The 27,144-nt window shown below is 36.2% G+C and overlaps 1 protein-coding gene across 1 annotated transcript; it reads right to left on the reverse strand.

Moving 5' to 3' along the window:
* Positions 1–350: 350 nt before the first annotated feature.
* Positions 351–20,734, reverse strand: LOC121739323 (helix-loop-helix protein 13). The gene is made up of 6 exons (XM_042131714.1): positions 20,631–20,734; positions 20,342–20,511; positions 9,101–9,218; positions 4,246–4,366; positions 1,063–1,153; positions 351–565 (listed from the first exon to the last, which is right to left on the reverse strand). The coding sequence occupies exons 1-6, from the start codon at positions 20,681–20,683 to the stop codon at positions 447–449; spliced, it is 672 nt and encodes a 223-aa protein (XP_041987648.1). The 5' UTR covers positions 20,684–20,734; the 3' UTR covers positions 351–446.
* Between the last annotated feature and the right edge of the window lie 6,410 nt (positions 20,735–27,144).

Consider the following 27,144-nt stretch of genomic DNA (forward strand, 5'->3'; position numbering starts at 1 on the left):
AATTGAATGCGTCAACGAACGCAACGCCAACATTGTCATTTTTGTTTTTTTGGATACGGTCAGAGGACATGCGTCACTTTCGCTGTTGACTGCGCTATAACGCATGCCCTTGACGCACAGAAAAAGGCACAGTGTGGACAAAGCTATTGAGTAATGTATAACAGATCTCTAGCTTATGTCTACTATGATGCAACGAAAGTGTTTTTAATAAAAGTTTAAATCTAAAGGTGCCTCTCCACGTCAGGCCTTGAATCACGATAGATAAACCTGATTTAAAATAAAAGTATTTAAATAGAAGTTGATCTTGATGGGCAAATAAAGACGAATATTCTACATGTTTATAAGCGACCGTCTCTATTTTTCCATCATTGGCCAACCTGGAGGGGCCGCTACGTGTTCCATTTCTATTTTTAAATTCAAAAACTTAATGGTTTGAGATCTTGCAATTAATTGTGAGGGTACTGCAGATTTTCTGAGCTGAGCGCCAAGGAGGTAAGGACACTCCGCCTCTGAGGGTTGACGCCAAGGTTCTCCCAGTTTATCCATGACAGCCTCGCCGTCAGATCTGTGAAATCATGACAGTTGAAAAATACATACTTAAATATTACTTTCATACTGATGTACTGAACTCGGAAGTGTGTCTATTTGTTACCTTATTTGTCTGTTTGTTACTTTTTCGCGTTTCAACCGCTTAACTGGCCATTTAGCCGAAACTTTTTCGTTATATTTAGAATCGCCGATCAAAATGTATGGAATTGACATAAGACGAGTCGAACGTCAACGTCATATTAACGAACGTTTATGTCAATTCCATGCATTTAACATTATCATCGGCGATTCTTAGATAACGAAGCGAAAACGAAAAGATTTTGGCTCATCCCTCTGATTTTGATGAAATTTGTAATATTAAAAATCTCTTTCACCGCTTTCGCAGTAAACTCTGTATAAGGGACATATACACCCTGTAGATGCTTTAGATCCCGGCAAAGGGCATACTCGAAAGTCTCCAGAGTCATGAACAGTCAAACTATGGAAAGTTAAAACTAACAAACAAAAACTTGCCACTTGTGTTCCAATGAGCCCTATCCGCCTTTATCTCTCCACGTAGACACTTCTCTACGTAAGTTAGTGGATCATAGTCTGCATCCAAAACCTAGAAAAAATATAATTTGTTAGAAATAGTAGCCCTAATATTATATCATCTCATAGCATGCACTATCGATAATAATAATTATTATTATAGATAGTGCATGCTATGAGATACCCTACCCTACCCTACCTACCCTACCTTACCCTATAGAGTACATTAATTGTCTACGATCTATTCGTAGACAATGGGGATTGTCCATTTTTTTTAAATTTTGCTCATTACAAAAACATTTCGAGGAATAAGGTCAGTGATCGTTTTTCTGTATATAAACGAAAAAAATACCCATTAGTTACTTATATTTTTGAACACATATGTTTAACCTTAGTTTGACCTTCAATGGCGTTAAATTAGCAATAAATTCGACCAACATTACGTTTCGAACTTTTGGTAAGCTTCTCGTATCAGCTTTCACATAATGAGAACTTGAATTTGACGAACCAGCCTTTATAAATAAGATTGAAAGGAAATTTAAAACATACTGCAGAGGTCAATTGTCCGCCGATGATGACGTCAGAGCGAAACTTTAAAAATTTATTGAGAAAAAACTAGCCAATGAATTTCAAAATTATTTAATTTATATTCTTAAAATACCCTATTTTAACGAAAAAAAATATAAAAAGTACATGTGATTTTTTTTGGACAATGCCAATAATGTGCTCTATAGGGTAAGTACATTTATCTAGCTAGAGCCTAGCCCCCTTACTAATAAACGCTGTATAAGCTTTGAATAGTTATACAGTGTTTTGTGTTTTTTCAATCCAATTAAAAATGTCATTTGTGTGACAAGAACAAAACTCTGTATACTATTCAAAACTTAAAACTATTCAAAACTATTCAAAACTTATACAACGTTTATTAGTAAGGAGGTATAGGTATAGGTAATCGCTTTATTTGTCCATCATGGTAAACGGGCTGCGTTACTATAGTTTGCAGTAAGTATAAAGCCGTACACACTAAAAGTTTAGTTCAGAAATGGAATATGTAAGGAATGTATAAAAATCCAAAATTGGAATCTTCTCAAGCCTCTATTTTTAACCCCCGACAAAAAAGGGGGGTGTTATAAGTTTGACGTATCTGTCTGTCTGTCTGTTTGTTTGTGTGTGTATCTGTCTGTGGCATCGTAGCATCCAAAGCGGTGGACCGATTTTGATCTAGTTTTTTTGTTTGAAAGCTGACATGATCGAGAGTGTTCTTAGCTATAAATTCATCATCATCAGCCTGCTCAGTGCTAGACAATCAGGGTTTATCTGGTTCATGAAAGGCCGTTAGCAACTTGTAGTCATTTGATGGGCTTTATATTTCATTCCAGTTCATGACATTTGTGAATATATACAATATACGTATATGTACATAATGATAGAAAGTTGACCTGGTGCTGCAGCATCACCTGGTAATCAATAGGGTATCCAATTCCTCGCCAACTTAGAGCAGAGGTTTCATGTTTGGGCTCATTTTAATTGCGATAACCAGTAAGAAGTAGATAAAGTTTAAACAGTAAATATTTACATGCTACTGCTGCAGCATCACCTGGATTCTATAGGAACCGAGCTTCGTATGAACCCAAAGTGGAGGCTTCATGTTTGGGCTCATATTAACGGCCTCATCGAAAAGGACATTAATAGATCATGAGAATATGATTCTGTTGATAGGAATTATTCTGCACTATAACCAACACAAGTTTAAAAAGTATGAAATAAAATTAAATTAGGAAATTTAAAAAAAACCCCGTCAAAACAACTTTAAAAAGTAATGAAATAATATTTACTGTCTTTAGGGCCCAGTAGTCCCTAAAATGAGCAGGTCGATGTCTGTCAGTACGAATATCGACGTTAAGGACATTAAAATAACATTCATATCAGCGCGCCTTGTACAGTGGCTGTTACGCGCTCGCCGCGTGCCTTGATAATAGATAATGGGAGTAAAAACCTTTTGTTTTTAAAAGCTTTTATTTATTGCTCTGTATGTATGTAAGTATGTATGTTCGGGTGAAATCTTGGAACTCAATTTTGAAGTAGATATATTTAACCGATCGAGCTGAAATTTTGCAAGCACGTTTAGTTCGGATGACAATACATGATATTGTATGTGACATCACCAGAGATCGGAATTGGGTGTGTGAAAATACCTAAAGTTTGCAGCGGGACATAGTATGGAGCTGTTACAACCACTTAAGTTAAACCGGTTTTGGATTTTACAGGTTCAGTTTTGTATTTTTTTTTAACATGTTCTTACCTTTGAAACACCGATTACACACACCGAAAAAAAGATTAAAACCACATTAGCATTTTGCAGACATGTAAAATTCTGTGTTGGGCCGACAAAGAAAAATTGAGACTAAAAAATTAATTTAGAACTGTATAAGCAGCTTGTAAATGTTTATAGTTCGGTGTTTCAAGTTTTTCAGGAAAAACGGGTTTTAAAAAACCCATTTTACGTAGAATTGCAACAACCAGAGCGCCTTAAGTTCAAATAATTCCTAACTTGTGTAAAGTAATATTTTAGTCCATAATTGTTGTCAAGGTGTGTCGGGGGACCGCTAATGTAGATGTTTGATTTCACATAATAAGTTTAAGCATCAATTCACAGCGATCTGAATTGAGATAGGTAATCAGTGACTTGGCGGTTGTAGGTTGCAGTTTACTTGGCGGTCCCCCCGACACACCGTGACAACAATTATGGACTAAAATATTACTTTACACAAGTTAGGAATTATTTGAACTTAAAGGCAGTAAATATTATTTCATTACTTTTTAAAGTTGTTTTGGCGGGGGTTATTTTAAATTTCTTAATTTAATTTTTTGTTCTGTGGCAAAGTAGGCTTCGTAGTTTTACATACACCAAGGAGTATCAAAATTCAAAACTACGAAACATGACCAACAGCAGACACGAATAGTTCCAAAAACCCAAAAAAGCCTGTAAGGTATTTTAAATACTACCTGCTCTCTTTTTAACAAGCTTTTATTAACTTCACCTCTATGTATGTACAAACATGTTTGTAACTCTCCGTTGGAGTAAGAGACGCTTTCTCTTACTCAAGCGTAGAGTTTTTAGTTTTTGAAACTTTTTTATTATTATTTTCTCTCTTTGTTTCTTACCTCCCTGAGCAAGGCGATGTAGGCGATCGCGAGGCGCAGCGTATCGATCTTGCTGAGGCGCTTCTCGTAGGGGAACGTCGGCACGTGGACTCGCAGTTCGTCGAACGCCGAGTTTATACTGCTAAAGTTAGAATTTATACACAGGTTATAGTAGGTACTAGAAGAGTGTGAATGTAATTTTGATAACATATATAATGCCAAATTATTATTGGACGATGAAGCTGATCGCATATTTGTCAGCACCGTACACGTCGAACGCTCTACGCACCCACATAGAACACGAAGTGCGGCGCGTACGGTGCGGACTGCGGACGAATGTGCGAGGCTTACCATCATTGATCATAATAATATTTTCATGCAACGAATCCTAAAATGCGACGCGTTCGGCGCTGATAAATGTGTGATCACGTTAAGAAGGCGACTAACCCAAAAAATCAAACATCGTCCTTTTCTCTTCACACTCACGCCCGTCTATCATATGCCAGACGCGGATTCATCTCCAAATTAGTTTTTTCTCAAAAACTCGATAAATATGCAATTTTTTAAAAATCCGCTAGGTCAGTTTCTCAATGATAGAATTTTATAAAATGTGTCAAAATATTAAATTAGTTCAATGCACGATGGCAATAAAATAAAAATTCTTGAAAATTAGATGCATCTTTGTGATCTTTTTCTATCGAGAAAATTTTAAGATATCGTGTTTTTGCTCAGATCGAATTCTTGGAAATATAATGTAGTAACTAGTATCTAATTTTAGAAAATGAAACAATTCGTGGCTTTTTTTAAGTATAAAAATGAATTATAAAATCGAACATTTTGGGTTAGTCGCCTCCTTAAGGGTGATATTTGGGGCCATAGCCGCAGGATTGACTGATGCAAACGATTACGAAGGTGTAGCGACTATTGTTCATCCATTGACGGATGAATCTGGGTATTCATCCGTCAATGGACGAACAATCGGAGCATTGCAATAATGGTGGCAATAATAATAATACATAATAATAAAACACTTTATTGCTCATTTGCTAAAAAGTACACGTAACATGAGTTCAAATTAAAACAGTTCATAATATCTTACGAATATTAAATAGATAATGTCAGTCGATTTTATGTTTCCACGTGCACATAATATTATATATCAGAAATTCAGCACATAATATTGTACTTCAATAGTAATCACTTACCGAACCGTCAGTCTAAACTAAACTATTAGATACCGTACTAGATTGCTAGTAAACTAGTCAATCAACTACAACGACGCGACGGGCGATCGGATACACTCCATTATTGTAATTTGTATTATGTAGAGAATATAGCTCAGCTCATGGATCAGTCGTTATTGTACATGTACGTAAGGGCTAGTTTCACAATCGAAATAATGAGTGACGATTAGTTTAAATCCGAAAGTTTTGCTGCAATAAACTTACTAAGTGATACCGCCAACATCCGGCGGAATAAAAATGTGGTAGTAAAGTTATCGTCTAAAGTACTCTAAACTAAATAGTCTAGAGTTACATAGATACTTAAAGGTATTAAAATATCACGTACCCAGGGCGGTAGTTATCAACTGTCTAATTCAGCTATACTAAACCTGCGGCCCGCCGGGACTTCATCAGTGGCTCGCATGAACCATTTAACATCTATTTCTAATATTAAATCGCCCATGACTATTAACAATGTCGGATGTGAAAAATGACAACTTTACAGGAGAGCGATTCAAAGTCTAAATTGTGCATAACTTTTTACTTATTTCAAGTAGGATCATGAAATTTCAGGGTAATACTATAAAAGTTATTTACATTTGATATGTTATTATGAGTATCTCGTATTTTATGTCTAAATATGAAAAAAGTCACTTCTGACCTTTTTAACGTGGTACGAGTAATGCTGATTTGTCGAAAGTGCCAGAACCGACATTGTTGCTTGTAGAAAATCGACGATTGCTTGTCGGAAGTGGCATTTACGTCATTGTTAAGTGATAACTGTTAATTTAAAAATATGTCGCATGTAGAAATTACCAACAAAAACGACAAATAAAGAAAAAAAATTGACTTGACTTCTGTCAAATAAAACGTAAAAACAATGTACGTATGAAAATACAAAACATTTCTTATGATTTAAATAATTCGGAAAATCAAATTTTCATCCGAAATGAAATCTTACTTAAAACATTGAAATTAAAAATTATTACCAACACTATTTTGTTGACTTTTTGATAGCATAACATAAATTAAATAAACAAAATAAAAAAAAATATATATTAATTATAAAGAAAAAGTTTGTTTTAAATTATACAGAGAAAAAGTTTTGTTTGTATTGAATGGGCTCAATAACTACTGAACTAATTTTAAAAATTCTTTTACTTTTGGAAAGCTACATCATTTGCAAAGAACACAGGCTATGTATTATTCTGAAAAATATTAGGGATCCTACCGAAAATAGCAAAATTAGAACCCAGTGGTAAAAATTTGCCAAAAATTTCATTATTTCGCTTCCGCTACGAAAAATACTGATGATACATCAAAATAATGTTATACATGTTTATAGTACTCATCATTATCTACAAAAAAGCCCAGGGCAGCTTATGTCTATCTTTTACTCGTATGTTTAACGAATAATAACCATTACTTTCATTAAAAAATTTACTTCAAATCATCTCCTTCTAGCGTGACTTTTTTTGCATATTCGTTATTAATCCTTACCTACATAAATATCAAAATATTAATTGGAATTATGTGAAAAATAGAATTGTCCTTTAAATTATTACCATGGGCCAAATATTTTAGAAGTAAGGACAGTTTGATTAAAGCTCAAAATAAGGCGCCCGCACCGACGCGGCAACGGCGGCGGCTACCACCAATGTGTAATGGAAAATATTATATTTGCAAGTCGAACGACCGGCTATCGATCTCATCTAGATCTTCCAAATATGCTGGAGAGATGATAGTGCCTAAATGTGTGGGGAATACAGAAAGTGCTGACGAAGGACTGACTGTTTTGCAGGCCCATGAAACGAAGTTCGCGGAGTCAAGTAGTTCTTAAAAATTTCTACATTTTAGGACACTTACGTACCACCACAGCCTTTGTTTACATGAAAAATTGAGATTAGTATTTATTAGATTAATTATTCAAAAGCAGTCTTCTTCATCCGAGATTTTCTCTGATCCATTGTGGTATTTTAAATAGCATTTTAGATATTATTTTAGGGAATTATGTCACTTTTACATAATTTGAGTAAATCTTTATGTTTGTTGCCTACCTGCTTAATAGCAAAATGCCAAGAAAGTCTGGCTTTATTGCGGCTACTAGTCACCAAATCGCAAAACCATGAAAAATACGATTAATAAATAAAAAATTATATTAATTCATTATGTATCACATGTGCAACAAAAACCTAATTTTCGCACAAAAATTACCCATTTTAAAGCCTTCTGAAATTTCTTAAACGTCGGTAAGCAACGACAGATATGGTACAAACTACAAGCGCCATTTAATCAATAAGAAAAGTAAATGAAATGATTATGATTTAGTACTACCAATTTATAAATCCACATAATAATGTCAGAAGTGGCACTACCAACAATTTAACCATTTATAAAACCGATTAAAAATGTCGTATGTGGTACTACCGACATTTTACACATTTGAAAAACCGGTTAAGAACGTTGGATGTGGTACATCCTACAATTTTAAGTTACCTACGATAAATTAATGTTGATTAAGTTAAGAATTCATCTCATAATCAAATCTAAAGCAATAAAACATAAGCTATACTGTTAAAAATATTTAAAAATATTTTAAAGAATAGTAAATACCATTTCCCGCACTAGCGTTAGCTTTGGACATAATATTACCATCAGCATTTTTTGCCTTTTACTATATTTTTTTAATTTCGTTGAGTACCAAGTTTTAATTGGCCATGCTGATCTTGTAGACATTGAAAATGGCGTCGAAAAGTAAAAAAATATAACTACGGTAGCAAAAAACCAAGCAACAGCGCAACGTCCATTCCCTCCGTAAACATAGTCGGATGTGGCGCATCGTGCGCTCTTACTCGCTTCCGCGTTCCGTTAATAACGTAGGTAGGTTGTTAGCGGGCTATCTTAGTAATATACGACATTTTTAATGTGGCTATTTCAGAAACTACGCATAATATAGATTTTTTCTTTTCAGCTCACGATAGCCTTGGTTATAAGGACATATTTTATGAAATAAAACAAAAATGACGATTTTGCACATCCGACATTGTTAATAGTCATGAGCGAAATTAAAGGTAGTCACTCACGTTGGCTACAAGAGGCAAGTCAAGCAAATCCGACTGTTAGCCAGTAAGTGATGGTTTTGGCACCTTAAAAGAAATTCGTAAAGGAGTATGATACGCCAGCCCGAATCTTTAGCAGCAGCATCAGCATCATCTTTAGCAGCTAAATCAGCTATCTGCGTCTTTTGTTGCAATGCAACTCGCAAGGTAAGCAAATCTTAAGGTCAGGTCAGCTCATGAGTCATAAAGTGATGATTTCAGCACCTAATAAAGGATACTCGCAAAGGATGATACCCATTGGGTCGAAATCTTAGTAAATACTACCGTCTACTACCGCTACCGTCGCTGGCTGCATGCAGTAAGTACAACTGACGAGGTATATTAGGCATGTCCGAGTGCCCAATGCCCATGACGTGATGATATCAGCACCTTAGGGCTTAGGAGTAATTCTTAAAGGAGTGTAATACCTATTGACTCCAAGGTCTCCAAGCAATTAGGCATTAGCCGCATGCTGCACGAATCAAAAGATCGGCTCATGAGTCATGATGTGATGGTTTCAGCACCTTTAAAGATATTTTCAAAGGAGTGTGATACCCATTGGGTCCGGACCTCAGCATGCGCCGGCGCTCGCGCACGTTGGCCGCAGCTCGCTGCACGCGGTACGGCGAACCACAGCTGAACTCCGGCTCCACCGATGACTCCAGCATGGCGTCTGTGGAGGAACCAAAGATTAGGGTTACCTACACGGTCTGGCATCAGTCCAGCCCATCAGTCTCAGACTGACGCTAGAATGATGGCCGGAAAGTAGAGGAACATAAGATAAAAATGATCAGTCCGTCAATCACACGGTTACACCGTACAACAGCCTTTCCGAAAGTGGACGATAACGCCCTCTTGTGGGCGCTAGACCTTCTAAAGGGAGGCGGTGAACCCAGAAAAAACATGGGGGAGTTGTGTAGAGGATTGATTTAATTTCTTAAAATTAAAAAAAAGTGGGCAGTAGACAAAATAAGTTTGCGAACGTCAGCAACGCACCTGCAGCTCTTCTGATGCTGCAAGTGTCCATGGGCGACGGAAGTTGCTTTCCATCAGGTGACCCGTTTGCTCGCTTGCCCCCTTATTTCATAAAAAAAGAATAGTTTACACACAAATCATAAAAGTATATTGTGCAGCAACCGTACATTTTTCCGGGACAAAATGTATCCTATGTGCTTTTTCGGGACTCAAAGTATATTTATACCAAATTTCAGCAAAATGGGTCCAGCCGTTTATGCGTGATGTCGTGACCACGCGAAATATAACGTTCCGCGCGGCTTCGCCCGCGTAAATTAGATATTTCACAGACAAATTAGTCCACAAAAAATAGCCAATGATCCTTCACGTGGTCTACTTCTTATCTGTGCCAAATAACAGACAAATTGCTCCAGTAGTTCGTGTGGGAGGAGGGAGGTGCTGTACGCATGTCTATGCGTACACTCACTCATTTACTTAAAGGTGGAAGTTGTTTTCGCGGAATATTGCTAAAAATAATAACAAACTAAATTTAAACTATGGATTTCCGCAAAGTAACGCCTGATTCCATTAACTATTTAAAATCGGTGAGCATGACCGATCAGGCACGACTCTACATTAAGTTAACAAAATTACATCGTGTAGCCGCTCAAAATGTTTGGTTCAATCAACAATGCAAACGTCTAAATGTTGTTCCTAATTATATTAATGTAAGAACCAACACGCACAGCCGAGCCTCCAATATTGCTATCAAAAAAGCCGAGACCATCTGGCTTAACGAAGAGTCACGTCACTGGTTTACCGTTAGAGATAATTTAAAATTACATCTCAAAGTTCTTTATACCGAGCTCTCTTTTAAATTACATAATATCGAATTCGATCGCTTAGATGAAAAAGCACGCCATTTCGCAGCAATCGAAGTGCACGCTAAATATTTAAGTCAAAGGAAAAAGCTTCAGACTTTAGTAAATAAAAACAGGATGGTCCAATCACGTACAGAATCCAGGTCTGAACCTTTTTCCTTCCATCCTCGCGTCAAAAACTTAACCAGCGTACAATTTGCCAAGGATGAGATGACACTTTTGGAAAAGGGTCTTAAATATAATATCACTCCTAATATTAATCAGAATGCTTTAGAAATGCTTGCGGTGGATTCGGAAATAACTGCCGTAGTTAATAAGAAAGATAACATGGTTAAGGGATTACTAGCCAACGAAATCAAAGGTACTCCTTCCGGTTCTTCTTTTAACCCCGAAAGAGTGGCTTTGAGGTCATTAAAACAAACAATAGATAATAATAACTTAGTAATATCGAAAGCGGATAAGGGTAACACAGTAGTAGTGATGGAGCGCGACGATTATTTGGACAGAGTAAATGACGTGATTCAGGGTGAACAATTTCTAAGGGTTCCTTCTGACCCAACAAACAAGTTTTTAGCTAAGCTTAAATTAGCCATTAATAACAATCAATATTTCTTTCAAACTGAATCATCAAAGAAAAAACTCATCCCAATGAATCCTCGCGCACCATCACTGTACGGCTTGCCAAAGATTCACAAAACTGATATTCCCATGCGTCCAGTTGTCTCATACATAGGTGCACCAGTATACGAGCTGGCAAAGTCACTAAATTTCATAATAAAAGAAAAGCTCTCATTTCGGCCACCTTATGCCATAAAAAATAGTCTACAATTAGTCAACAAAATTAAAGATGTGACTTTGCCACCTCGTTGCAAATTAGTTTCACTTGATGTCGATAGTTTATTCACTAATGTTCCATGTAAGGAAACATTGGGTATTTTAAGGAATGCACTAGAAAAACGTTTACCTCCTGGTGAAAGTAATGAATTGCTTACTCTTACTAAAACATGCATGGAACAAAATTACTTTCGATTTAACGGCGAATTCTTTGTTCAAGAAGACGGTCTAGCTATGGGTTCACCTTTAAGTCCTTTGATGGCCGAAATATTTATGGATGATTTTGAACAAAGAAATATCGTCGTTAATAAAAGTATTTTATATTACTTTAGATATGTAGATGATTGTTTTCTTTGTTGGACGGGTACACAGAGACAACTGGACGTATTTGTAAAAGAACTAAATAAAAAACATATTAAAATTAAATTCAAATTAGAATGTGAAGATAATAACACTCTACATTTTCTCGATTTATCTATTACTAGAGTTAATAATAAACACAGTTTTGGAATCTTTCGCAAGCCGACATATACTAATACTACTATTCATGCATCGTCATGTCATCCTTGGCAACACAAACTCGCGGCCTTTCATAGTTACGTTCATAGATTATTATCAATACCTCTTAGTAAAGATAATTATCAAAATGAGCTTAATATTATTTTCCAAATTGCGATATCCAACGGATATAGTCCAAAAATCATAAATAATATTTTGAAAAATAAAAACAAGAAAGAACTGGTTAAGTTTTTGTACGCAGGTCCTATTGATAAAGAGATAGTTAGATATAAGTCCAGTTTGACCTACATGGGAGAGGTATCTGCACGCTTATCCAAAATAATGAAAAGCAACGATATGCATGTCGCATTCAGGACAAATAATACTTTAAAACATCATTTGTGTCATAATAAAGACCAGATTGATAAAAAATATCAATCCGGTGTCTATAAGATCGATTGTCCTGAATGCGATAGTGTATACGTGGGTCAAACTGGACGCAGCTTCGAGACTCGGTATAAAGAACATATCGCGGCTTATAGAAATGGTCATCCTGATAAGTCACATTTTGCTAAACATCTTTTAGATAGTAATCATACTGTGCCCGATGGCCATTCCTATAAAGTTTTACATAAATGCGATAAAGGCTTTCGGCTGAGCGTGTTGGAACAATTAGAGATCATAAAAGAAAAGAAAAATAACAGATTTGCATTGTTGAATGACCAAACTTGCTTGACTACGTCACCGCTTATTAATATGTTCGGGGGTACTAGTCAGAGTAGTGGGGGTAGTGGGGATAGTAGCGGGGCTCGATAGTGTATAAAAGGCGGTGTTTTGGCCGTTGGCGGCACTTAACGGACGTTGTTCGTAGAGTCCACATCCTGAGGATGCTCCGGTGTTGGGGTGAAACGCGCGTCGAGTTTTTCAACCTGCATGGTGGTGAGGGGCCTTGCACGGATTTGCCAACATTATTGCTTGTGTGGTGGTGGTGTTTGCAAGTTCCTGCATGTGAGTGTACGCATAGGCAGTGTGGGAGGAGGGAGGTGCTGTACGCATGCCTATGCGTACACTCACTCATTTACTTAAAGGTGGAAGTTGTTTTCGCGGAATATTGCTAAAAATAATAACAAACTAAATTTAAACTATGGATTTCCGCAAAGTAACGCCTGATTCCATTAACCATTAACCAGTAGTTCGTGACATAAGGCCTTTCAAATAATTTCCTCCGTTTTTTCCACATTTTCCTCTATTTCTTCGCTCCTATTTGGATTAGCGTGATGAAATATAGCCTTCCTCAATAACTGGGCTATCTAACACTGAAATAATTTTTCAAATCGGACCAGTAGTTCCTGAGATTAGTGCGTTCAAATAAACCCTTTCAAATAATTTCCCCCCGTTTTTCCACATTTTCCTCTATTTCTTCCCTCCTAGTAGTCTTACCGTGATAAAATATAGTCTATAGCCTTCCTCGATAAATGGACTATCTAATACTGAAAGTTTTTTTAATCGGACCAGTAGTTCCTGAGATTAATGCGTTCAAACAAACAAACTAACAAACTCTTCCGCTTTATAATATTAAAGTATAGATTATTTAATGAGAATCGAGTACCGAGTAGGTACTCTCCTAACTCCTTAAGTATTGATCATGTCTCACCAGTATAAAGAGTGCATTTATCTTTAAAGTCTAAAACAGAATAATTAATATTCAATATTCACACCGTCTATAATTAAATTAAACGTTACTAAATTAAAGCATCGACGAAATATATCGCCTGTAATGACAATTTATCTCTACAAAGCCCATTGTGGCTGGTAATGAATTAACATTAGTGGTAAACTGATAATCGCTTCCTAATCATAATAATAATAATTTGTAAATACATAGATATTTACAGGGTGTAACAAAACAAAGTCATACTACTTTAGCGTATGTGTAATGTGTAATAGATTAGCAGCGCAGAAAGAGTAAATTTTTTTCAACTTTTGTGTTGGCAAAAGGCAAAACGACACATGGGGCGCTTGCCCTTACAAATGACAAAAAATTTGCTCTGTTTGTGCTGCTATTATACTACCGCAGTGAACTCTGTACCTACATGGGACATATTTTTATTTTTTAGAGAAGGCAGGTCGCTGTAGCCCTGACGACCATGAGGATCTATTGTGACTCCTTCGGGACATAATATACTATATACCCTCAAATTTTATCACTTAGTTTTGTTACACTTTGTAGAGTTTACTGTTAAAATAACAACAGCGCCCCAGAGCCATGAATTTTCCCATACAAAAGTGAATAAATTAAGAAATTTAAAAAAAACCCCCGCCTAACAACTTTAAAAAGTAATGAAATAATATATTTTACTGACTTTAAGTTTAAATAATTCCTAAGTGTAAAGTGATATTATTAGTCCATAATTGTTGTCACGGTGTGTCGGGGGACCGCCAACAGTGTCTTTTGCATTTTGTATCGCCATGTCACTAATTGTCTCGATTCGGTTCGCTGTGAACTGACCTTTAAACTATAATGTTATGTGAAATCAAACATATCTACATTAGCGGTCCCCCGACACACCTTGACAACAATTATGGACTAAAATATCACTTTACACTTAGGAATTATTTAAACTTAAAGTCAGTAAAATATATTATTTCATTACTTTTTAAAGTTGTTTGGCGGGGGTTTTTTTAAATTTCTTAATTTAATTTTATTTCATGCTTTTTAAACTTGTGTTGGTTATAGTGCAGAATAATTCCTATCAACAGGATCATAATATTATATCCCAATGAATACCATCTACGAATGTCTTTTTGGATGAGGCCGTCAATATGAGTCCAAACATGAAACCTCCACTTTGGGTTCATATGGAGCTCGGCTCCTATAGAATCCAGGTGATGCTGCAGCAGTAGCATGCAAAAATTTATTGGTTAATGGTTATCTACGTCTTACTAGTTGTCGCAATTCAAATGAGCCCAAACACGAAGCCGTTGCGCTAAGTTGGTGAGGTGTTGGTATCCTATTGATTACCAGGTGATGCTGCAGCACCAGGTCAACTTTCCATTAATGTGTAAATATTCATAAATGTCACGAACTAGAATGCAATAAAGCCCACCAAACGACTGCAAGTTGCTAATCGGCCCTTCACGAACCAGATGAACCGCAATTTTACAGCACGGAGCAGGCTGATGATGATGAACTATAGCTAAGAACACTCTCAATGAAGTCAGCTTTCAAACAAAAAAAACTAGATCAAAATCGGTCCACCCGTTTGGATGCTACGATGCCACAGACAGACAGACATACAGACAGACACGTCAAACTTATAACACCCCTCTTTTTCGTCGGGGGTTAAAAAAATAACTCTTTCAGCGCTGCTATTTTTACAGCAAACTCTATTATAAGGCCGCCTCCCCATATAGACGAACGCGTTGGCCGACGCGACGCGTCGGCAGACGCGTTGGCAGTGCGCTTGCAACGGCGTTTGTGAGTAATAATCCACACATACGAGTAGGAAGGTCGTTCAGTATGCTTTGGATCGCGCCAATGTGCGGACGGATTCAAAATGGATGTTGTTGAGTCGCTAACAGCTGCAGCTGTATATTTATTCACAGCTTATAATTACTTTGTAAATGTGGACAAGAAAAAGTTTTTAAAGGGTATTCTCGAAATAAATAAGTAAAAGGCGAGAAAACGTAACAAACAAAGAAATAAACTCACTTTTACATATTTTATAATATTAAATTTTTTTTATTACTTATTATTTATTATATATAAAAATTATTACTTATTACTTATTATAATTATCATGATTAATAATTAATAATATATATTTATTATTTATTAAATATTTAATTTATTTTGTTTTTAGTATATTTTGTTGTTATAGCGACAACAGATATAGGTACATAATCTGTGAAAATTTCAGAAATCTAGCTAAGTATAGCGGTTCTTGAGATACAGCCTGGAGACAGACAGACGGACAGACAGATGGACAGACAGACAGACGGACAGACAGAAATGCAGACAGACGTTGAAGTCTTAGTAATAGGGTCCCGTTTTTACCCGTTGGGTACGGAACCCTAAAAACATCGTGAGGAAAATAGAATGTCCAATAACCTTTTTTTTTTGCAACTTTTGATATGATTTTTGGTTCCACAGGCAGTTTTTACTCTGATAGGGTCTATACAGACGGACCGCATTGAAAGGGAAAATTATGAAATTGTCCAAGTGCGAGTCGGACTGGCGTACATAGGGTTCCGAACCGTAAATTTGTATGGAAGCCCCCTTAAATCACAAGTTTATGTACTTTTTGTTACTTATTATTAAAGTTGAAATACAATTAAGTATTTTCTTAAATTTTCAAAAACTTAACTGTTACCATCTATACTAATATTATAAAGCGGAAGAGTTTGTTAGTTTGTTTGTTTGTTTGAACGCGCTAACCTCAAAAACTATTGGTCCGATTTGAAAAATTCTTTCAGTGTTAGATAGCTCATTTATCGTGGAAGGCTATAGGCTATATTTTATCACGCTAATACTAATAGGAGCGAAGAAATAGAGGAAAGTGTGGAAAAAACGGGGGGAAATTATTTGAAAGGGCTTATTGAACGCGCTAATCTCAAGAAATACTGGTCCGATTTGAAAAATTCTTTCAGTGTTATAACCTATTTATTTAGGAAGGCTATATGCTATATCTTATTACGCTAAGACTAATAGGAGCGAAGAAATAGAGGAAAATGTGGAAAAATGAAGGAAATTATTTGAAAGGGCTTATTTGAACGCGCTAATCTCAGGAACTACAGGTCCGATTTGAAAAAAATTTTCAGTGTTAGCCCATTTATCGACAAAGGCTATAGGTTATATTTTATCACGCTTAGACTGATGGGAGCGAAGAAATAGAGCAAAATGTGGAAAAAAAACGGGGGAAATTATTTGAAAGGGCTTATCTCACGAACTACTGCAGGAATTTCTCTGTTATTTGGCACAGATAAGAAGTAGACCACGTGAAAGATCATAGGCTATTTTTTGTAGACTAATTTGTCTGTGAAATATCTAATTTACGCGGACGAAGCTGCGCGGAACGTTATATTTCGCGTGGTCACGACATCACGCGTAAACGGCTGGACCCATTTTGCTGAAATTTGGTATAAAGATTTAAGATACTTTGAGTCTCGGAAAAATGTACGGTTACTGCACAATATACTTTTATGATTTGCGCGTAAACTATTCAATCTATTTTGATGGAATTTGGTATGGAGATACGTTGAGTCTCGGGAACGGACAAGGAATACTAATTTTGTCCCGGAAAATGTACGGTTCCCGCACAATAAACTTTAAAATGATTATCGCCTAAACTATTCAATCTATTTTGACGAAATTTGGTATGGCAATACTTTCAGTCTCGGGTAAAAAGTATCCCTTGTCCTTTACAAGGGATACCTTTTATCCCGGAAAATATACGGTTCCCGCACAATAAACTTTTATGATTCTCGCCTAAACTATTTAATCTATTTTGATGAAATTCGGCATGGAGATTAGATTTTGAATCTGGGACAAGGAATGCTTTTTGTCCCGGAAAAATGTGCGGTTCCCACACAATATACTTTGCGCAATATGATTTGCGCGTAAACGCCTCAATCGATGTACGGGAACAACTATAAATAAAGTACACGCGGACGAAGTCGCGGGCAACAGCTAGTTATGGATATAGTGCAAAAAAGGCCAAAAAATCGTGTTTGTTGTATGAGACCCCCATTAATCAATTATTTTATTTTAATTGGACTATTAGCTTTTATAGCGACAGCAAAAATACAACATTTGTAAAAAAAAACAAATATCTAGTTGTTCTCGAAATCTAGCGAAGAAGCGACAGACAGCGAAGTCTAGACTAGGAATAGGCTCCCGTTTTCATCCTTTAGGCTAGGAAGCCTAAAAACTGAAAAGTGTAATAATACTTATAACACTTTATTAAATAAAAGAAAAGATTTTTATGTTTGTGGCTTTAAGAACATTAATTAGTATGAGTTTCGACTTCATATTATTAATTGTTTTACGTACAAAAGGCTTTAAGTTCGTTTTTCGCTTTCGTTAGTTATTTAGTTAATAAAATCTATATATTAATACGTGAGAGAAAAACTTTGTAACCCTTTTTACGAAAAATGGGAAAACGTAGGTGCATGAAATTTCGCACAGTTATAGCTTATATGGTGAAGGAGTGCATCGAGCTAATATTATTTTAAAATTATGCTTTTATCATATATATTTTTAACAAATAAAACGTTACACACACTACGACACTATTACTAGGAAAAATGACAGAATTTTGAGTGACAAGCCTATACATACGAATTATACTCTTTTATTTATGGTTTAAGTCTGTTGACAACAAGGTGACAAATTAAAATTGGATTATAGTTTTTTTTTATTCATACTATTAGACAATGCTTACACGGCCAGTCTGAGATCAGTTGAGTCCCAAAGAAAAGAGTTTAAAAAATATGATAGTCAATATTTTTTTACAAAATGTAAGTCGTAGATAGTCCCAATGTCGTTGAAACTAAGGTCGAATTTCGACCATTGGGCGATCTCTAGTATTATTTATTAAATAAAAAATAGTGTTAGGTAATAAAGTTAACAATGAAACTATAATTATTAAATTCGATTAATAAATAATATTTCATTAAACTGTAATAAAGTTAACAATGAAACTATAATTATTAAATTCGATTAAAATATAAATGAAATCAGAACTGCGAATTACGATGTACACTCCATACTCGCTCGGTAGATGGTGTAGCACTCCCTTTATATCGCGGTATCGCTTGTTTGCGGAGTATAAATAGGTTAAAAAAAATCCGGAATAGGTATCGTAATACTGAACAATCGAAAGTAATATCGGTGCATGAATGTCATAGAATTTGTAGAAGTACCTGTTATAATCAATTAATTTTACGACCTAGGTCCTAGAATATAGACCTATAGATAGAGAATGGGTGATAAGCTAAGTACAGAAAAGTTTTAACGTGACCTGCAAAGAAAGGAAACCTTAAAAAAAGAAATGAAATCCCACCAAAACATTAAATGCAAAAAGGAGCCAAGCAAAATATTGCATAGCTTATAGCAGTATATCTATCGTAAAAAGTTTTCAGATTACATTCAAGCCAAGCCTTCAACTTATTTTGTAATTTAAATCAACATTCAGTGAATTTATCAATAGTTTTCTTTATTATATAATTATTATAGTGGCTTGGCAATGAGCACTAGAGAAATAATCAGCGACTGATTGGATTTATTGGGTACCATGCAACGTCCACATGCGTCGTTACATAACATAAGTAAAAAACACTTTACGCTTGCCGCTAAACGGCAAGCGGTTGGGGTAGTTCATCCTTACACAAAGTTTGTGAAGTATGAACTACCCCAAGTATGCAGTTTTATATTTGTTTTTCTTGTGCTCATTGCCGAGCCACTATAATAATTATACATATAATAAAGAAAACTATTGATAAATTCACTGAATGTTGATTTCAATTTCAAAATAAGTTAAAGGCTTGGCTTGAATGTGATCTGAAAACTTTTTACGATAGATATAGCTATGCAATATTTTGCTTGGCTCCTTTTTAAAGGTAGGTATATCATGGTCCCGAAGTTGTTGAGAGAACTTCTTTTATAAGAGTTGGGGGTCTCAGCGTTGTTTTAACTTTTAAGAAGTAAGAACGGAAAGTACCTATTTATATTATGCTAAGTATGTAAATTACATTCATCATCATTATCACTACCATTACACCATGCATCATCACAATATGATCCTATTTATATTAGTACTTTTCATAGTCTATAATATTTCATTTAAAAACTGACTGATTACAAGATCTATCAACTCCGTTGCGCCAAAAATTCGTTTATCGCGTGGGAACCGTAAATCCTAGGATAAAAAGTATGTCCTTTCCAGGGACTCAAAGTATCTCCATACCAAACAGCTAAATCGGTTCAGCGGTTTTGCGTCAAAAGGGTAACAGACAGACAAACAGACACACTTTCGCATTTTTAATACTAGTACGGAACTTAGGTATACGGACGAGTAGGTGAATTTTTCTATGAATTGTGATAGGTGAACAAGATACGGGGGAATGATATTTTGCAATCAAATTTTTAATAGCTCGCTACGGATATAATCGAAAACCCGATGAAAATTTGAAAACCATTTACGTCGGTATTGACTTTGGGTAGGAACTTGGCTCAATAAATGTTCTTAAAATATTAAATGGACTGCAATGAGAAAATTAGAGTCTAAATGTCTAAATCAAATAAAAATGGAATTTCCAGATTTTCTAAAAATAAAGAAAATTCGCAACCCAAAAATGTTAAAAGGTAGGGCAGTAAAATAAAATTTAAAAATCTTCACTAAACATACTTTAGGTTAGTCAAGAAAATTATGCGTGCTTTTAACTACAGGCTACAGCAATTTTTTTTAAGAAATTAAACTTTTTCAATAATAATAATTATTAAAAAATACTCCTCGCCAATGCAATTTAAACTTAAAACGTCATATCTGTGTGTATGTCTAGATGTCTCTAGTTATTATCATGTCCCGTGTTTTAACATTAAAAAGAATGATGTGTCATAGTGGAGTACCTGCATGTAGTTGTCTCGTGTGCTGGTGGACATACGCGGCTAGGGGCAGTTGCAGTCTACTGCGGGCTGCAGCGTAGACGCACGACGGCAGCTCCGTGCTCAACGTCTCATCATCAGAACCGTCCACATACGCGAACTTCAGACTCGAGTAGTCCAAACGCCGGTTGTCACTGGCAGAAAACTTAGTTCAGTAAAAAAATTATAAAAGAACATTTTTAAAAAGTGAAAAACTAAAATAGGTACTGGTGTCTAATTTCGAAAATTTGTCAGAACTTTTTTTAATTCCTACCTCAGTGGTGGTGACGTAGACGAATCCGCAATCTGTGTTCTGGTTCCGGACATTTTTGGTTCAGACAGAATTTTCTCCAACACTATGTGCTTTTCGATCGCAACTGACTGGTACCCAGCGGGACAAATAATTTTATACCGCAAGGGGTAGCCATTTTGTGTTGTGTCGTTGGAAATGTGCGAGGGGTGACCAAAAACTCGGAATCGATTGTGAGCCTTAACTTATGAGGATTAGAGTCGTTTATCGAGTGTATATTAGTTGGCAGGTTCGAGGCGCTATATTCAACCCCTAGAGATTGGGCGGAGTTTTATGAAAATAAGGGCGGAGTGGGGCGGGTAAGTCACCCGAAACATCTTAACGATAAGGTATTTCTTGCAGACACAGAAATAAAATATGTGTGAATTAAGATTTTATCACAATATTGAAAAAAACTTTACTTATAGCATTACCAGCTGACCCGGCAAATGTTGTTTTGCCATATAAGTTATTTCTAACTATATTCTCAGGCCTAACGAATGTTCCTATGTAAGTATACAAAATTTCATCGGTTGAGCCGTTTTGGAGGATTTCGCGCACAAACACTGTGACACGAGAATTTTACATACTTACTCGTATTAGAAGATTAATCTTATCTTATATCTTTAAACGAGCAATTCTTGTATATATATAATATGTATATAATATATAATTGGAATCTCGGAATCGGCTCCAACGAATTTCATGAAATTTAGTATATTATATAGGGGGTTTCGGGGGCGATAAATCGATCTAGCTAGGAATCATTTTTAGAAAATGTCATTTTATTTGTGTTTATAACCGACTTCCAAAAAGGAGGAGGTTATATGTTCGGCTGTGGTGGTTTTTTTTTTTTTTATTTTTATTTGTGTATGTTCAACGATTACTCCGCCGTTTGTGAACCGATTTTGGAAATTTTTGTTTTGTTGTATTAGGTTTTACTCCAATTTGGTACCATGTTCACAAAAGTGGTGACCTGATGATGGGATCCATGAGTAATCGAGGGAACTCCTCGAAATTTATATGGAAACATATGGTGATTTTGGTTTTATAAGAAGCATCCTAAGCATATGCTACCAAAGCGCAAGATTTTGCACCGAGGTATACTATGGTTCCGAAGATACTAAGAGAACTCCAGATTCCTTATAAATACAAGTTCGCGGGTTTAGGCGCTGTTTTAAGAACTGAAAGCATGCATTACTATGCAAATTACATTCATCATCATCATCATCATTACCACGTCAGGGTCACCAATGTCACCAAAATAACAAATTCAGCCTTAACTCCAGAGCGTAAGGCACACATTTGACATTACTTTGAGAAGTAAGCTGCTTCGATAATACAAGTATATATGCATGTCTCCGAGGGATATACGTGGGAGAGCCATGCTTCGGCACGAATGGGCCGGCTCGACCGGAGAAATACCACGTTCTCACAGAAAACCGGCGTGAAACAGCGCTTGCGCTGTGTTTCGCCGAGTGAGTGAGTTTACCGGAGGCCCAATCCCCTACCCTATTCCCTTCCCTACCCTCCCCTATTACCATGTTCCCTCTTAAAAGGCCGGCAACGCACTTGTAGCTCTTCTGATGCTGCGAGTGTCCATGGGCGACGGAAGTTGCTTTCCATCAGGTGACCCGTTTGCTCGTTTGCCCACTTATTTCATTTTAAAAAAATGTCTCTGTATTAGCTTCATGTTATACCTACTATTCTGGAAAACCACCTAATTTCAACCTTATGCATTGCGTTTAGAGTTCATTAGTACAATAACCAGGATGTGAGAATTGAGAAAAGTTCATCTTCGAATAAAATACCGAATTATGAGATTTTTACGAGCGTACCACAGTTTGTGTATTCTCAAAACTTAACATTCAAAATATTTCGTGCAAAGATCGCTCGAGCCGAACGAGTGGGACCGGTTATAGATGTCCGAATTCGTACACCACATGTGGCCGCTTGGGAGTTGAAGCGTTCGAGACCGGTTTCCTGCACATTATAATTTGTTGCTAATAGTTTGTGTATTCTCAAAACTTCACACTCGAAATATTTCGTGTAAAGATCGCTCGAGTCATACAACTTATAACTGCTAGGAACCGGTAGATGTCCGAATTCGTACACAAATTCACCTCCTATTGGTGGATATGTAGCAAAGTAGTTGTCAAATAAATAAATTACGAACAAATATTCGTGCTTGTGTTTCTTTTACGATTTAATTCCCTACTTATAAGTTAATGTATTTAAAAGAAACTATTTATAATTTCGTTAAGTTAGAGTAGCTTGTACAAATGTGTATTCTGTGGAGTTGCTGAATTAGACTATTAGAATTTTATCAGAACTTTTGTTCTATTATGTAGTTTATATACGTTTTAGGATAATGACGTTTATTATAATATGGGAACTAATTTTTGAGCGGTTATTTAAATATTTGAGATGTTATTATGATCAGTTTAAAAATATTGAGCAGTTATTTAATTTTATGGCGGTTCATTGATTATTGCGACTGTAAAACATGGACAGTAATAAAAAAATAATTGAGCAGTCCAATAACTGAATGAGAGATAAAAATGATGGAAAGAGCGGTCGATAACGACTTAACAGAAGGCTTAATAGGTACTTAACCACGGATACCGTAGCGGGGGGGACGCAGGCACCCCCTAAAGGGGGGGTTCGGGGGGCGATAATGTTTTCAATGATCCATTTCATTATTTTTTACAACTCATTTTTGTTTACTTTACTGCTTAGTTTTAACTGCTAAACTAGTTATTAGACGTGCAATTTATAATTTTTAACTCACCAAAACTGCAATTTAAAACTGCCCCTTTAAATAAGTGCCTTATGATATTCATATTTAATACAATAAATAAGTACATCTTCTTATCTTCATAAATTATTTAAAATTCTCGTGTCCTTACTCCTTACTCCTCCGAAACGGTTTTAATGATTATACTCCTATTAATCCTTCGATGAGAAAAAACATAACTGTGAGATTGCAATGAGTCCCGTCGCACATTGGACTTACGGGTAACGAGGAGGCCGACAGGCTGGCGAAAGAGGGTTCTATAGACGGTATTATAATCCATACTAATATTATAAATGCGAAAGTATCTCTGTCTGTCTGTCTGTCTGTCTCGCTTTCACGCCAAAACTACTGAACCGATTGCAATGAAATTTTGTACACAGTTATTCTAGAGTCTGAGAAAGGACATAGGCTACATTTTGATGTGGGAAAATATCTTATTTCCATGAAAATATCGATGAAAATGAATTCGAATTGCGCGTGGCCAGCGCTCATCCCGGGGGTCCTGGGTTCGAGTCCCGCAGGCGGAACAAAAAGTTTTCAATGTTCCTGGGTCTTGGATGTGTATTAAAATAAAATTTCAAAAATCTTAAATATATTTTATGTATAATACTAGCTGTTGCCCGCGACTTCGTCCGCGTGGACTTTAGTTTATAGCGCGCGGTGTCAACAAAATTTGTGTCAAATTTAAAAACTTTTTAAAACCCTGGTAAGTGGTACCCCTCTTAGGGCCGCGCTCACCGGAATGGCAGCGCTGAAAGTGCTCGCCTCGCCGCTGCCATTCCGGTGTAGCGCGGCCTTTAATTAATAAAAATACCCAAAACCAGCTGTGCAGTGTGCACATAATCTATACTAATATTATAAATGCGAAAGTATCTCTGTCTGTCTGTCTGTCAGTCTCGCTTTCACGCCAAACGCCAAAACTACCGAACCGATTGTAATGAAATTTTGTATACAGATAGTCTAAAGCCTGAGAAAGGACATAGGCTACTTTTTTACTGGAAAAAAGGGTTGTAAGGGCGTGAAAATGCGTAAATTTGTTCAAATTAAGTTAGTTCCAAAAATTCATAATAGATAGCGCCGTGCGTCTCTCGTGCGGCATCGCGCTGACGCTTGCTCAAAAGTCTTTCTATAAGACGTGGTATCATCTTACATTTAAGTTTCGATTTTTTTCGATTGTTATATCTATTCTACGGTATTAAATAACTCTGTACTTTATCTGTGCAGCGACGTAACCTTAAACCTATCAATGATAAATAGTTTATGGGTAAGGCTGCGTTTCCACTGAAGCGGAGCGGAGCTTAGCGGTGCCGAATTGACCAATAACCATGCTCGAAAATACTCGAAATCTTTGCTGTCATTCCGCTGGAATAGCACTATTGGTCAATTCGGGCACCGCTAAGCTCCGCTCAGCTTCATTGGAAACGCAGCCTACAGTTGTGTAATTGGGGGGCTAAATAAGCTTTAAAATTTGGCATAAAATATAAAGTTTAATATAAAAAAATGAAATACTTATTGTGTGCACACTGCACAGCTGTATTGAGTTAAGGGGTACCAGGGTCTTTTTATTAGGCTTTTGACACCAATTTTCTTGACATCGCGCGCTATAAACTGAAGTCCACGCGGACGAAGTCGCGGGCAACAGCTAGTAACGTATAAAGCTACGTTTTTAGATCATATAAATGCATATAAATATAAGTGTAGAATAGAATGGAAGGAATATTTCTAAAGAGAAAGGTATATGTTATATGACATTGCAAGCCGAACCCCCTCGTATACCCTGATGCGACAATACCGATTTCAGCAGACAAAACTGCGTTATTTTGTATCGACTGCGTTCCGGACACATTCCGCTTAATAGATTCAAGCATATGATGAGATTGAGTGATTCTCCGAACTGTTCAGTGTGCGGCGTGGTGGAGGACGCACACCATCTGCTGGCGGAGTGTGTCCGGCACGAGCCGCGACGTCGGCAGCTGCTGCTAGACCTAAATCTCAATTCTCAACAGAACTGACGTAGGAATGTTTCATCATTTATTGTCGCAAGTTAATAACTCAAAGGAGCTTAAGGTTTTGGTGAGATTTGCATCTATCAGCTTATTAATTAATATTAGTAGTTAAGAATTAGTATTAAGTTAATGTATCTACAATTGTATAAGATAAGATGGGGTTGTCATGTACTTATGTATAAAAACCTCTTAATAAATAAAGATTTTAAAAAAATCCTTCGACCGTGGATTCTTGGAAATCTATTGTTATTCTATTGTGTCTCGCTCACCAGTGAGCTTGTAATAAGATACGTAGAATAATATAGTGTATTAATTATTCTAGTACGCGATAGTTTACTAGGTAACTAAAAAGAGTGAAATTATTATTTTTAACAAAAAATTAAAACCGACTTCCAGGGTAAAACAATAATAACATCCTTATAATATGAACTAAAAAGTATTAAATAATTTTTCCTATCTAATAGTGCCTTTGTCCGAATTCGGCTAAAACTCTACTATTTCTGTACTCAATCTTCATAATTTTGAAGTCGGTGCCAGTTCCAAAAGTTTCAAATATTCTGGCAGACTGAAGATTCAGCTATCTGGTACCAACTTCAAAATGATGAAGATTGAGTACAGAAATAGTTGAGTTTTAGCCGAATTCGGAAAAAGGCACTATTAGATAGGAAAAATTATTTAATACTGTGGGATAAGCGTGGCCACCACAAAGGAAGATCTTCCGACCGAGCGAGGTGTTATGCTCGGTCAGGCCGAAACCCACGTGATTACAATTCAGCTGTCGTATATAATTAAATATACCGACGCGCTCAGAAAACTTCGATAGCGCGATGCAGGAATCTTAGGCGAATTGTGGGTACCGCCACAATACTTTTTAGTTCATATTATAAGGATGTTATTATTGTTTTTAACTTGGAAGTCGGTTTTAATTTTTTGTTAAAAATAATATCGAATACCGAGCAAAGCTCGGTCAAATAGCTAGTAAGTAATTATTTATGACGATATGAAAATTAGAAAGTAAAACTGTTTTCGATGGTAATTATTTTACTTTCATAAAGAAAAATAATACTTTTCTCGATTTGTTTCATATCGCTTTTTGAGGAGTAACATTACTAATAAATAAAAACCGGCCAAGTGTATGTCGGGCCACGCGCAACATAGGGTTTCGTAGTACCGCTAATTTTTGATTGGACAATTCCAGGACATAATATAACGTGTTTTACACTACTAACAACATCATCTCAGTTACGTTCAAAGGAATTTGAACGAAAATTCCTATATGTACATATACTTCGCCGAATGTACCTACATTTTTTTTAGTTGATCGACTATTACTCAATAACTTATGAAGTCTTCTTAGACGTGATAGTTCCTACTTTCGTGAATTTTTTCACATTTCTAGAAGCAACCGTTTAGCTGGAGTACACTGGTCTCTAACGATTTTTTCCACTTTAAAACTTCATATTTCACAAATGGATCCCTAAATCGAAAAATGATCTATGAATACTCGGAATATTTTTAAAAAACCTATCCAACGGGGACACGGTGGTGTGGGCGCGACAAAAAATTCATCCCCGCTTGATGTGTAGGGGAGGTCCCATAAAAAGAAAATATTTTTTTAAAATTTATTATTTTGTCGGCACCATTAATATGTGCATTCATGCCGAATTACAGTGTTGTAGGTCCTACAGTCTCTGAG

This window comes from Aricia agestis, chromosome Z, assembly GCF_905147365.1.
Source record: "Aricia agestis chromosome Z, ilAriAges1.1, whole genome shotgun sequence".
NCBI classification, from domain to species: domain Eukaryota; kingdom Metazoa; phylum Arthropoda; class Insecta; order Lepidoptera; family Lycaenidae; genus Aricia; species Aricia agestis.

Bases quoted from the DNA above. Each gene is read 5' to 3' on its own strand.
- LOC121739323 (XM_042131714.1), bottom strand. From the start codon at position 20,683: ATGTCCGGAACCAGAACACAGATTGCGGATTCGTCTACGTCACCACCA. The intron at 20,512-20,630 runs GTAGGAATTAAA...GTTTTCTGCCAG, and splicing joins TCTACGTCACCACCACTGAG to TGACAACCGGCGTTTGGACT. The intron at 566-1,062 runs GCAAGTTTTTGT...ATGATTTCACAG, and splicing joins GGCTCATTGGAACACAAGTG to ATCTGACGGCGAGGCTGTCA.